Source organism: Ammospiza caudacuta, chromosome 4 (genome assembly GCF_027887145.1).
Source record: "Ammospiza caudacuta isolate bAmmCau1 chromosome 4, bAmmCau1.pri, whole genome shotgun sequence".
Lineage (NCBI taxonomy): Eukaryota > Metazoa > Chordata > Aves > Passeriformes > Passerellidae > Ammospiza > Ammospiza caudacuta.
In genome coordinates, this window is record NC_080596.1 from 57,761,918 (window position 1) to 57,777,212 (window position 15,295).

At 37.0% G+C, this 15,295-nt stretch overlaps 1 protein-coding gene across 1 annotated transcript in view; it reads right to left on the reverse strand.

Annotated features, from left to right (window-relative positions):
* Positions 1–13,802, reverse strand: part of FAM193A (family with sequence similarity 193 member A) — a 37,756-nt gene extending 23,954 nt beyond the window's left edge. The window contains exons 1-4 of the mRNA XM_058803534.1: positions 13,568–13,802; positions 10,188–10,312; positions 5,804–5,948; positions 1,001–1,078 (exon numbers count right to left, since the gene is read on the reverse strand). Coding sequence (XP_058659517.1) covers positions 1,001–1,078; positions 5,804–5,948; positions 10,188–10,312; positions 13,568–13,732 — 513 coding nt within the window. The 5' untranslated portion in view covers positions 13,733–13,802. The remainder of the gene's footprint in view (positions 1–1,000; positions 1,079–5,803; positions 5,949–10,187; positions 10,313–13,567) is intronic.
* Positions 13,803–15,295: the final 1,493 nt, after the last annotated feature.

The following is a 15,295-nucleotide window of genomic DNA, read 5'->3' on the forward strand; positions in this document are numbered from 1 at the left end:
CCTTAGGTTAAACAAGGATGTGCCTAAGCTCCCACTTCTATAGATGCCCAGACCTGATCCTTACCTAAGCAGCCATGGTCTTACAGCTCACTTAAGGCCAATTAAGATCAAGGAAAAAGAGGATTCTTCCTCAAGTCCTCTGAGGAGACCTGCATACCAGATGTTCTGAATACATGGTTAACATAGGCTTAGGTTCCTTATAGGAAAAAGTACTTACTGATGACTGCTTTGAGACATTGCCAATTTAAGCTTAAGTTTAAGTTTATTAAAATGTACTATCATACTCTCTCTGGCTCATGACTAGCGTTTCTTTCTGCATACTGGCACAGGAACGGAGAGGTTCTCCATCCAGAGTTGACTCTAGCCGAAGCCCACTGTACTCTTATGGAAAGCATGATGCACACTTGAACACTTCTAGGCTGCAGAAGAGAGTACTGAGTCTTAAACAGCAGTTTTACAATAAGGTAGAAACTTCTACTGGCCCCTCTCTGGTTACAGCTTGAAAAAAGGAAGACAGTTCTGCTCAGCCCTTTCCCCAAGAAACAACTGCAGGAGCTATCTCTGGAGTCTCAACAGGTGGAATTACCTGCCCCGACACTGAGGCTCACACTCCTGCACACACACAGGCATTTGTTAAACTCTTGAGCACAATATTCCCTACCATGTACATCAAGACACTCAATGTATTGGCTGCTTTTGGATCCCACTCTAAGGCAACAAAAATTCCACTTTTTTTTTGTACAAAAATTTTAAACACCTGGCATTCAGTCCTAAGACTACAGTGTTTATGTTTTACCTTGCAGTAACTGAGATTACAGACCTTTACATGCTCTTCTTGGATCTCACTTCTCTGCATTTTAACTGAGCAAATTTCATGCCTGGCATAGTTGCAGAATTAGATTGCACAGAACTAGTACAACATACTACACTCATGTTTGCATCTTGCAAATATATGTGCAGCATAAGTATAACTTAGAAGGGTATGGAAAAAAAATCCTACCTGCTCTTCAATAAAACGCCTCTGTTTAAAAAATTCCCAGTCTTCCTTTAGCATGCGTTGTTTTGTTTTCATTGCCATCTAAAACAGAATTTAAGAAAAACTCATTGATCTAACAATAGAAAACCTACTTTGATGTCATTGGCCTGTTTCATTAAACCTAGCTTACCTATATTACTCTGCAAGTACTTACACTTAGTCAATATGAAATGTGTTTTATTTGCTAATAATTTGAGTCACTTAAACAAAAGACTTTCTATTTATTTATATGATTTTTCACTTGTATTTTCCACTCGGACTTATCCACTCTTACTCCTTATGTTAATATTCCTTTTCATTAAATAGTTTCATAATATTTTTGATAAACAGTGATTGCTATTAAATACTCAACATTTCAGATTCATTGCAATCTGTTAAAATCTAGAGATAATGGATTTACAGCAAGGCCCAGTGCAGGCTCAAGTGTAAACCCTGAAGTACCACATGTGGAACTAATCAGCCAAAGAGTCAAAGAATCAAAAGTAGTGACCTAGACTAACACTATTTAATCATGAAAGTTTTTCATGCCCCTTGATTTATCTAAGGCTGGAAAAACACTCGATAATTGCTTGTCTCTCAAATCATATCAACCTAAATGAACACAAGAGTCTGTAACTTTTTGTACACAAATGCTATTTTACTGATTTAGTAAATAAATTGATTCTGAGGGAACACAAAAGCTTTCATGAACTCTAACACAACAAAATGCAAGAACAAAACTCCTCCTGTTGTACCTTACAAAATTCTAATATCATTACTTCATCAGTGAGGAAAAACAACTACCTGGGTTATCTTTTAACAGATATTTTTAAAAATTTACCTAATAATCATCATCATAATCTATCACCTTATAGAATATAAGAGATTGCTTCATAAAATAGGTTAGTGAGCCAAAGACCACTGGGTTACACCACTACCAACATTCTTTTTATCTTCAAAAGCATGCCTCCAGAAATTAATACTTGATAAAAAGTTTAAAGTCCCACTACATTAAGCTAAGTACATTATTGCTATTATCATTATTTACTTAGGAAAATAAAATTTTAAGCTGGGGATCTGAAGCAGTATTAAGTAGAAAAAATCTGCCTAATTAATTTCTGAAACTATCAGCATCATATTTTAATTACTACTGTGGATTTGGATTTCCTTTACTCCAGTGGGATAACATTAACACCAAAAAATGAGTTTACCATTTATAAAAATTAGAAAAAAAAAAAAGACACCTATGAAATATTCTTAAATCACTCATACCATTTCTCAGACACTCTAAAAGGTACTGCAGAGCCTATGGCAAGCAACATCAGGAACTTCATCCTGGATGAACTATCAGCCCCTGAGAACCCTTGAGCTATATTTAAGGCCAGCAGCTCTCACTGGTTTGGGTGCCCCCACCATCAAAGTCAGCCTGCATTCACTACACTTTGTAAGAGAAGACTTTTAATGCCACAGAATGACATTTAAAACAGCCAGTGCATTAACTGGGAGCTGCCACTCAAGCCTGCCCAGAAACTGTCACAGCAAACAGCACAGGGCAAGGCCTGGTACCTGAGCATTAATGGGAACAGGAGCTGACACTCAAGTGTTCCTACTTCCACCTTTGCAGCCTTGCCAATACTCCATGTCTACAAGTATCTTAAGTTATTGATTCCATAAATAATAGAAACCCACTTCTCTTCCTCCTTTCTTTTCCCCAGTGAATATTTATTTCACCAGAGCAAAGCAGATGCAATACAAACCACATGACTCATGCCCAAGAACTCTGCTAGGGAGTGAGAGATAAACTCAAATGCCATCAGAAGAAAAAATTTACACTTCAGTCTTGTACATCTGGACTGAATATGAATAACACTGCCCAATGGAGAAGAGAGGGTCACTACCACCCTCTTGCTTCCTCCCTACTTATTTGAGGCTAAAAAGTATTTGAGCTCCATCAGACAAGCAAGACAGACATGTGAATAAGTATTCTTCCATTCTGAAATGGATTTAATCAAGAAATGAAACCAGCAGCCTGGTCAGAACAGAAACATAACATTAAATCATCTGTGAAAACTCTGATGTCCATACATATATCACAGGATGCTTGTTTCTCCCAAATCTTGAAGTCTGCACCAAATGGAAATCGCACATTTGATCTTCCCAAATTTCATGTGTGAACCTCTTTTCCTAGACTATTTCATAAAAAATAACAAAAATAATTCCTCCATCACAAACTCTCAGCACACAAAAATAATGATTGCTTCAATTATCTATACAGCCACCATAAAGACAAAAACTAATTTATGTCCATATTATTTTGTCTATTAAGTTGACTAGGACTTAAAAAAAAAAAAAAATCATACATTAATATGGAGAGACAAATAAGAAGCTCTGCCTGGGCAAAAGCATTTCAGTTAAAAAACAAGTAAGAAAGGAAATAAAAAAAGGAAATCTTTCGGCATGAAGCACATATGACTGTCTAGCCATTACTTGCTGAAATAACCCAGGACCTCCTAGGTAAACGTAATCTAAGTTTGGTAAGGAAATCAGAAACTGGATGTACAGGTTGCATATACTTAAAACTCTCCTGTATTCAAGATAGGCCAAAGTTTTTCCAAAGATGTAGCATATGATTATTACAGGCACTGATGATTGCTTATTCTAAACTTCATCACAGCATACACACATGGCCCAGTGTATTCAGTTATATCTGTGCATGGCACAACTATCTTACAGAGTCTTAAACAATTAATATTTGTACTGCTTGCAAGAGCTAATCTCTTTTTTTTACCAACAAGTAACATAACATACTATAGTGGAGGGTCCATCAATTATCTTTGCTGATGGACTCCTCTGGGTACAGTTCCACAATGCATAAGTGAGAACCATTCTTAAATCTCCTTTCCTTTTTAACTTTTCAAACACTACCAAGAAAACCTCACAAGTTTGTTGAGCCAATAAGCAAGCAACTAATGAACATGCATTCACTATTAAGTGAATGATTCACAGTTTCTGTAGCAGCTGGGCTTTCTGATTTCTACCTTGTGGACAAAAATATCACTGCAAATTCAGGTATGAGGGTTATACTGAATAATGTATTTTTGATCAAGAGTATAACCACAGGTTATCACCAGCACAGGGCTTAAGGTATGACTGTGAAAATGCTTTTTCCTACAAATAAATAGCAACATAAATATGACTAAATAGCAATATAAATATGATTATCTTCTTTAAAATTTGAGGGTTTAAGTTTTACTGTCGCTTCTCCTACACACCCCCCACACATCGTTGCAGGTACTTTTGGTCATTAGGAAATAAGTCATCACATTAAATTCCCCAGCTGGGAGAAGAGTGTCTGTCTGCATAGGATACAGGCATCACTGAGCAAACTTAAAAAATGCTACAAGACAGGACTTATGGCAGCAGCATGGTCACTTGATAAAAAGAAACACAGAAAAGTCAGTTAAGAGCTGACCAAGTGGTACAGGACAACCATCAGAAACCAAATATTAATGTAACTCTACAGAAATGCCATTTAAAAAAATAGCTGAATGATGGCAGTTAAGTGGGGTCCTTTCTTACTAAAGAGGCAATATCAGACAGCCATGACACCCTGACACCATGGAAAAGATGACTTCTAATAGCATAAAATGTGAGGTGATGACATTTTATTGGGCTGCAGTCAAATGTTTAGATGCACAAAAGCAGCCAGACCAAGAGAAAACTTTTTAACTCAAAGCTCACAGATGCAGTCCCCAAATACAGAGTGAACTCTAAAAATAAAATTAGTTATATCCTGTCTCCATCGATAAGGCACTGAAATTAATGGCAGAAGTTCACTTAAATCTTCAACACAGGGAACAACTTCTGAAGCACATTTACAGTGCATCATAAGACTTAACTATGGTTGTCATCTATAGAAGCAACACAGTATTACTGAATCTCAAATTAGTTCTCCACATTCCCACTGTTCATAAAACCTCAAAATAGAAAAAAGATTCTAGAATTCACAGAATTCACTATCTTCAGTTATATTTCCAAGACATTTTTTCTTCTAGAACACTCAGGATTGAACTAAGCAGATATTCACTTTTTCTGAGGTGTTTAAAAAAATTAATTATTTTGAGCACGAGGCAAAAGCCACAGGAGAAATTTTTGAAGAGTATAAACAACCACTTGCAAAGTAAACAGCTATTTTTCTGAAAATTAAGCTCTTAGCAACCTAGGAGTCAGCACAATGACATGATTATTCTCTGAAATGTAGCACAAATTCAGAAGAATAAGCTATCAGACCACATACTTGATTAAAGGACTGCTTCAGAAGTCTCAAATATTTATGCCTTGAGACAAACTGGAGTTTCCATTTTGACAACTGTACAATGATCACCATGACACTATGAAACATAGAGTAATTTTTAAAATCTACCTCTTCCTTTGGATTTCATTTAATGCACTTATTATTTTGAAAGCTTAGGGGGTTTTGTGGAACAGGTTATTTTATTTCCTATGGCTCATTTACTGGCTAACATATTTATAAAATGCTCAAAGACCATCTCTAAACAAGAACACAACAGTCTGCTTCAACAATTTGAATATGTCATTTTACAATCACCACTAAGTATTTTAAGTTCATGCTTTTCTATTGTGAATGACTTACATGAATGAAAAAAGTTACATTTTGTTGCTTCAAAGTCCTAGATAAAAATACCCAAGCAATTATTCTTCACTGAAGGCACAGTCCTGCATGGACTGCTCCCTACATAATCTTGAGACTTTTTGTATGACTCTTACCTGTTCATCAACATAATCATCTATTCTTTTCTGGCATTCAAGCCATGCTTCAGCAACTTGGCCCATTTCCTGTTCCAGTTGATGATACCTTTGTAGCAAGGTACTGTACATATCTTCACTACAGGAATCGTGGGTTGTTCCAAGCCTGAAAGTTCAAACAGCACTTGTTACACAAGAGACATTTCACTGAAGAATCACACTTTTAAGATCTGCCAGCCAAAAACAATGTTGTGAAAATGTGATTGTTGACACACCTAGGCCCACAGAGTTGCTTGCATCCCAAAAATTGAGTATTTTTAGTAGTTTTTCAAAAAATATCCAAACCCTGCTTATTCCAATCTTCTGTAACCAACAATAGCAAGAATGTGGGAAGTGCCACATTGCTAGAGCCTCTTTCCCATGAGCAACCAGATGACAAACCTATTTGTTCAAATTTGGTTGCTTGATATATTTATCCTTCCAAATTCTATGGGCTAAATATACATGTTGACTATCCACTGCAGAACTACATAATAAAAATAAAGCCAGAAGCTTGTTAGGCAGAACTCTCATGACCAATGCTAAGAAGAATACCAGATGAGTTGGAGTTCCAGGTGGGAAATGTGCTGTAGAATGAGGCAAGTGAGATACAAGCAGTTATCTACTACCACTTGAGCAGCATGGGATACACAACATGGGGATGCCACTCACTGCTGACTGTGTCTGTGAGGAGCCCCAGAAATAGGAGACATACTTACCTCCCTTCCTGCTGCTGCATTTTGCACAGCATAATGTTTCTTACGCAAATATGCCAACTCCCAATACACTGACTTGACAAATAATAAAAGACAAAATTCTACTCAATAACATGTGTTTAAACCACACTGAATTGTAATGTCAAGTGACATAAATAAACTGAAGCTTTACAACATTTTTTTACTCAGTAATTAAAGAGAAGCTGTGTGATAATTAATTAGTCACAGAGGTTGTGTAGCAATCAAAGCCAGTAGCAAAAAAACCAAAATTGAAGCAACACAAAATGTGATATTTAAGCCCAGTTCCAGCATTTCAGGGAGGTTGTAGATTTTCATTGCAATAGGATGTCAACCCAACCTCAGAACCACACAGTCCTGCTGTCACCTGGCAAAGAACTAATCCCTTAACTTGGCCATTAAGCATAACGGAGAGCTGAGCAAACAGACAACTCAGTAAGCACCAAGTTACAGCTGACAGTGTGAATTTGCTAATAAATTCAAATTTGTTTTGTTGTTTTTGCCCAGAACCTGCAACACAACCACTTAAGAAGGGTGCACAAGCAACTCTGCACATTAAAACCTGGGCTGTCCGTGGGTTGAAGAGCGCACAAAGAAGTTTCAGTGGATACAGTGTCTTCATGCTATAACACTTCCTTACTATTAGTACAAACACTGTCAACTCCTGTTACGAGACCACAATTTACTACTTTTTTTTGGAACCTTTGTTTCTAGTATTATGTAATTATGTGAAAATCAGATCCCTACTATATAAAATTCAGTAATTTGTTATCATTACTGCTCCTGACTAGTACTACTCTTTCACACAGCAGCTGTACATGAAATAATTTTTAAAATATGCTCAAGTTAGAAGAAAAATAACTCAATTAAAAAAATTTGTAGTAGCAATGCAATAGCATTTACACTTTAATTTTTTATTGTGACTCTGAGTAAAGGTAACATGATCCTAGTAAACACACTCTTTCAGCCCCGAGGCAAGGTTAAAGTAACAATTTAGTTAACATTTCAGTCCTCTTAACAGAGGTGCAGTAAGTTCCTCAACTGCAGTAAAAACAAAGGTAATAAAAAGGATAACACATAAATAAAATTTAACAAGAATTGCTCACTTCAAAGTAACTGAGACTTTCAAGCCATACCTGTTGACAAACTGTATGCCTACATATTTTGATCAGGAACACAATTTTTTTGGACAATGTCATTTAACCAAAGCTCTGCAAATATCCTCGCCACTGTCCCATCTCATGCTGTAAAAGCAAAGGGGACAGAGAAGCCCCAGACACTGGTCACCACATCCCAATAAAGCAGTGTGGTGAATTCAGAGGGCACATCAGAGGCTGCATGTAATCAGAGGCACCTTAACCCAATCAGTATTATTTAACCTCTAAGAAACTCTTCATATTGACACCTTTATCACTCACCTTTGGAAGAACTGGATTTCCTCAAACACTCATTATGAAAATACATCCTTATGAGCCGCTGTGTCTGACCCAGAAGCCCTGCTGAATAATTAACTCTCGCCAAGCCATGGCCAGCCCTTACAGCTGGTCTGCAGACTGTGCAGCTGAGCTGCCTCCTAACAAGCCACAGATGTAGCCAAACAAGACACAACACATGAAGACCCAGGTAGTTTACCCCAGCAGATGTCCCCTGTCAGCTGTGCAATACTGACACAGCTGATCTTGTATCAGCTAAGCAAACTCCATCCCCACAGAGCTGCTGTTCAAACCTCACTATGTGAACACCTTTTCTAGTCTGACATCTGATAAGCATCCTTGGAACTAACCACAGAACACCAACTACATATTTTGAAAAAGTCAGTTATACAAAAAATTTAGTGATTTAAGCAAAGGATGAAAGAAAGGACGAACACCCAAAATCTAAGCGAAGCTGAGATGTCAAAATGCCATTTCACATTTCTCTTCAGAAAGAGAAAATAATGAGGCCAATGCTCTTTGTAAAGGAACTCTGGCAATACTTTCTCCACTGCACATAAGTGATTCTCTGTTCACCAAATGTCCAGAGGACTAGGCTGATCCCTCCTTTTCCATGTGAGGCTTCTGTGATGGAACATTTCTCCACTCATTTCCAATGGAAGGAAGAAACATATCCTTCCCAGAGAAATCTAATTCTGTCACTTCAAGATACAGAGAACTCAACAATAAAATCCTGAGAGACCATGAACACAAACAGAATCTATGCTTATTAAAGAAAAACAAGACAGACACTAAATAACCTAGAAATGGGAAGCTTGTGCTGAACCTTTCCTGTCAAAAAATTATTCATGTCAACCAAACTAGGCAAAACCATAAGTTCAAGGATGTTTCACATAAACTACCTAGAAAACACAAATGCACTGGAAAACAAAGTCCTGCAGGAAGAGATTCTGATTCCATCATATTTGTAAGCTTTGAAGATGGCTGTCACCACAGTGACAGCAGAAACACAACTTCTGAGTTAAAGTCAGTTGCTCTGACTTTAACTGCAGTAGCACAGAACAAGTACAGGAAACGAAAATGCTTCTGTTAAGAAATAACCATAAAGCTCACTAAGAGCATTCTCAGCTCTGCAGATAAAGGCAACACAAATACTTTTATATAGTCAGGACTACTGGAGTAAAGAGGTACAGAGAGACCTTGTCAAAAAGCATGGACATGATGAAGGATAGTCACAGAAAAAGAAGGCACAGATCACTGGAAAAATACACAATTAAAATGCTGCTGGAACACAGCAACAAAATCAGCTGTTGGGGCAGGGAGATAAAGACTTTCAATATCCACCCAGTTCCATCTAAACAAATCAGGTAACTTATGAGGGACCTAAGACTTCTTGCTGAGCCTGGCAACAATTCAGTTTTTTTGTCTCTTCTTTTTTCCTTTCTGGTATCTACTAGCAAAAGAAGGACTCAAAAGAAATTTTTTGATTCACTGTGTACATCTCTTGTAGCAGAATTAGTCAAACTACTCTTGCACCATGGAAAATTACCCAAGACAAGACATGATGTACACAGATCAAATATGTGTCCTCATCACAGACAAGACTGAGAGGTCAACACGAACCACCCATGACTGTATGTTAAAGATGTTCAGACTTAGGGTAAAGAAAATTTCTATTAATACCTCTTTCCTAGAAAACCCAAACACTTTGGCAGTACACAAATTACAATCAGAGCAACCCTACTAAGAAAATATACAATTTAATGCCTCAGGAGCTTTAAAGCATGAGACCTACAAGCACACAGCAAGGGGATTTCTCCAGTGAGAAGATGCTTAAAATTCCAAATTCAGTTCTGTGCACTATGGGAAGCAGAAGGTAATGAGGCTTTAATTTGCTTGTAGAGCTGTAGAAACAGCAGCAATGCCTGATAACTGAAAACAGTACTACTCAGTCATACCATCAGTATTTACACAGGATGCTGTCATTTTACTGGGTAACCTACAACTAAGCAAATTAGGGTTGTAATTCTTCTGACAAGCAAGTTATGACAGCAGCCTGATCAATCAACACTCTTTTCAAGAGAGATCCACAAAGATTTTTACCAATTCAATTGCAGCAGCATATTTTTTTTAATGCTGTGGTTGCAAACATGTGTTTTCATCTCTTCTTGAAACCACAAAACAGAAGTTAAACTCTACCTTAGCTGTGACACCAGCGTTGGCAAGCTATTCTGCAGGAGTGGCTCAGAAAATACCAAATTTTCAAACAGGTGCTTGTTGTGCAATTCCCATGTCACCTGAAATTTCTTCAAATGTTCATTTTCCTAAAATAATAAAACAATCAGAAATAAACCAGGTTTACGGAAAAAAACCAAAATTCAGTACAAGGCAAGATTTTTTTAAAAAGTCTTATTTCCAACCTACAGGCTGTATGAACCAGCTCAGATCTTATGCAGTTTTAAAACCCAAACCCTCAAAACTGAAGCAATTTTTAATTACTTAAATAACCATAGCATCATTCTTTCTAAATTGTCATGAATTTAAGGAAAAAAAATTTTAAAAAAATCAGTCTACATTACTCAAAGTTCTCTTTCCTCTCTGCACCAAAAGATGCATTTTATGATCTGAACCCATAATTCTCAGGTTTTCTTGTCAAACAATTGTTCAGTTATGATTATATTTCAGTTTTTTGAACTTATCTAGTAAAAGACATATACAATGTGAACTTATAATCTTTATTCAAAACTGACATAAAATCAAATAAACAGTTCTCCTCACCTACAGGTTAAAGAATGAAGTTCTCTAAACAGAAGAGACCAACAGCTTACTTCTCCAGTAAGCAGAATATTCTTGTATTTGAAGTTATTAACATATAATTGTATGCAATTTCAAGAGGTAAACCTTAAAATTATTATCATTAAAACACAAGAATTCAAAACATGTATAATATACATTTCAAGGCATCAAGTTTTCCTACATATAGCCAGCATTATGCAGGTTTTCTATACAGGACTCAACCACACAGCAGAATTAAATGCAAGCATTTTGGTTCTCAGGTCAGCAAGTAGGCCTTAAGTACTACAACCCCAAGCACCCAGAAGCACCATTATACTCTTGAATTTTAAAGTTTTTTTAATAGCAGTGGGTCAAAAAATAAACCAACCAAACATATTTGTATCAGACCTGAAGACAAGACTACCAGCATTAAAAAAAACAATTAAGTTCAAAGTATTATTATTAAGAAGGGTGAGTGGTGAGGTTTTATGAGTTGCACAAGACACATGTACTTTTTCATTTTGAGTATTATGTCTTCAAAATATTTTAAATTTTTATAAAATGCTAATAATTTCTCAAGGTTCACTGAGGCTGACTTCTAAAGGAATTTCCATATATGCTGTGAACTAAGCAATAAACACTTACCTACAAACTCCTGTGTACCAGTTTGTGCAGATTGTAGTATTTCTCAAAAAGAAACATCAGCAAAGTTTTCTTCTCTAGTCTGTATGCTGTGTACTTGAGGGCCCTTCTGTACTGACCAGAGTCCTTGCAAATTGTTGTCAGTATAATCTGACATTCCCTGCATTGTTGGGGCACAAAGCTTTAGGTCCTGCTATTGAAGTCAGATGAATTCCTTTGAGAGGCAGGACAACTATTCACAATTTCATCGAGAAATCAGTTTCTCACAGGTGGAGGTTCAAGGCATTAGATGCCTTTATACAGTACACTACATGCAAAGCTTTCATCCTTAAAAGGAAGGCAGCACCAAGTTTAGAGATCTTGGCTGCCTGTTATGTATTTTAGCTGAAAAGGTTCCTTTTTCCATAGTGTACTGGTATCTTCAGAAGAAATATCCATGTACACTGAAAAAACTAGTGACCCTACAACCTGTACTGCAAGCTGTGACATACTACTCAATTTAACAAATAGGTTATTTAATAAAGCTAAGAAATGTATGACAAGAGACAGTATCCTACACTCTCACATTTCAGTTTCTCAAGGCCATAGCTTAGTAAAAAGTTGTTTGCAGTACTGACTGGGCTACAGAAGGAAAAAGACAAGAAAATCTGGCATATTTTCTCTTTTCTTATGCTTCATTCTTTAAAAGAGAAGAATTTTATTTTACTTTAAATTTTGTCAGGAAAGGGGTTGACTAGGGAGTTCAAGCATCTTCTGTTTTCTCATGGCTATGATTTCCATCTCCCATACCTACTGGCTTTCATAACTACTAGTTCACAGTAATTGCCAGGAAAAAGGTATACAGTGGTTATTTTCTGATCAGCTGTGTAATTCTGGCATTAAAGGGTTCATTATTGGCAGAGCCACTTTGAGAAAGCTGAGGTGCACTGCAAACCATTTGCTTTACAGCTGAACCAGCTGCAATGCAAACCAACCTCAAGAGCAACCTTCTCTCAAGCACTTTGTTAGAAAATTATTGACTGTTAAAAGCAGACAATGAACAGGAGATAGCAGTGACCTCATGTCTGTATCTAAGTGATAAAGCTGAGAAAGATAATAGAGACAACAGCAAATACAGAGCATAGACAACAAAAAACCCCATCAGATATGATCAAGTTTCTTAGAGGAAACATCTTCCTGCTTTGCCAATTTAATTTTATTGACAGCCCTACTTCAGTAATGAAACTCTGCTTCCTCTCCACTTTATATCCTCACTTGAGGCCACCATAGTGTATGTCCCATCTGTTTTTTCCTCTCTTTACCCATCCAGACAGTCAATTTCACCTAACTGGCAATAAAATCCAAATTCCCCTTTTTTTTAATCCTTGCACAAAGCTTACACAAGAAAAGGGATGGGCAGGATGATGACATTAACATAGGATGCACAAGAAAGGATTATTAACAAAACAGGATTAATAACCTTCTAAGACCTTAAACAAATAGAATTACAGAACATGCTTATAAGTATTACTCACCCAATGGACAGTTACTCAAGAAGACATTTTTAAGGCTACTGCCTATTTTATAGCCAAAAATGTAATCCTAAGTCCAACATCACAATCAGTTGGCAAAAAAAGCATTAAAGGTAGAACCTTAGAAATAATAAATTACATAGCAGATTAAGGCTGAGGCAACACAATGTCTTCAAGTAGCCATCCTAGACTGTGAATGAAAAGTTTTCACTCAAAATCCAGGCTGGCTACTTGAAGAGATTGTGTTGCCTCAGAATATATGGAAACAATTTAAGTTAGTGCTACACACAGAAGTTGGTGTCACTTAATCATGGTTGTGAAGCTACCATTAAAGATTACCAGAGAAGAGTTTTCCACATTAGGATATCTAATATTTTGTACATCCGCTTAAAGATCTGTTTCAGAGTAAGTGCCACAAACAACATCCCACTTTTTTCTTTATGAACAAAAAAAAAATTACATCAAGTCTGTATATATAAAAGATATCAGAGATGCCTACTTCACACTTCTGAATATTTAACTGCATTTTCAGAATCTCCCTGTCTCTAATGATGAACACAACCACCAGAAGACACCTGAAAGAGCCCAGAAATAACTCTGCTAGCATCAGCCCTGGCAAGCAGGAGCACAAAGCTGTTTTTTCAGCCTTACCAGAGTAACCAGGAAGGCGCTGATTGTACAGGCTGCCTGGCAGAGTGCACTGTACTCCTCAAGCAGGAGGGAGATGAACTGCTGGGCCTGGGGGGGCCCCTCTGTGGCTAAGGTCGATGCAACCTTGGATCCCAGGGACAGGTGTCTGAGCAGGCGAACCTTCATCTCCAGCACGTATTCCCGAGCCTGCTGCTCCAACCGTTGGTAAAGCTGGTATGGATCTCTTTCACAAAGCCTTTAGTTTTACAATATTTGTGACAGAAAAGAAAAAAAAAGAGAGCATGTAATCAACAGCTTTCATTTTCCTAGCAGTATTTACCAGTTACTATTATCATCATAAAAAATAACCTCGGTGGCTCAGGTTTAGAGAACTACCTTAAATCTCAGAGAACACAGTCCAGTCCCCTACTTGTACACATATGGGACTGAGCTCCTGTGTACCTTAAGGAATAGCATGTCTGCACACCTGAGGAGTACAATTATTTAGGATTTAAAATTTCACTTCAACTTGTGAGCTCAAAATCTTAACTCCATTTGCATCCAACCCTGCAGGCACCCAGACTATTCAGATAAGCTTCTTCACCATTTCTCCATGATGTTCTTAACATGTGACAAATTAGTGCCTACAGAAGAAAACTGAACATGATGGCTGCTTTGAACCACTTTAAATAATCCAATTTCACTCTAAATTTCTGTGCATGGAGTTTAAGCATGCACAGAATGCTTTGGGTTTTTTACAGCACAGGGAGAAATGAATGGGGTAAGTACTTAAGAGTTAGATGAATAGAAGTCTGCAGCTATCTAATCCATGCTTTTCCCTCAGCACTCACAAAACAGTTCTATCATACTGCCATCAAGTATTCCAACATACAATAGGAACATTAGATGACACCACTACTTATTCCAACAAAAACAACCAGACACTCCATTTTTTGCCAGCTGTGTCTAACAGGAGCCAAGCATGGAAGTGGGAATTTCTGCCTTTTAAACAGAGTTACTCAACCACAGCATGGTCTTCTGCATCCTACCTAAATGGAAGATATTTTAAAAATGCATTCAGTACCTACATGGACCAGCTTTGTAAAAAAATTCTGCACGATACTAGCACTAGAGACTGGACACACTGGTGCCTGCCCAAACTGTATCCTTTTTTATTTTTCACTTTATAGACCATAAGAAACTCAAGTGAAAAATAATCCAACTGGCACTTAAGGATTGCTTCTTTGAAATCCTGTTTCTGTCTTTGTATTGTTAATAATCTCTCTCAAAAGTGAAAAACAGTTCTGAGTAATGAAAGCTACTGAGTACGTAAGCAAGTTACACAGTATTATGTTCTGATTTCCAAAATTTTTCCATTAAGGAGATGCATAACATCAATAACCACTTCAGCTGTGATTCAGTTTTAATTACCAACACACTATGCAACATTTAAACAACTTTGATTTCCAAGCCTATATTGCATGTTTTAAACACTTGAATAAACGAAGTGTGACTAAATAGGGAGGGACATTATATTGCTCTGCTTGTACACAACTCATGTATGAAACCAAACAGATTTTATATAAACAAAGTGCAATATGCTTATTTAATTATCTACTAAAGCCAGTTCAGGTGTACAGTCATATTAAGAGCAGTGCTAGATGAATTTCTCTTTCAAATGTGTCTTTACCTCATCAGAATTTAGGTTCAACTAGAAATTGAGAACTACAGCTCAGGTGAGACTGCTCA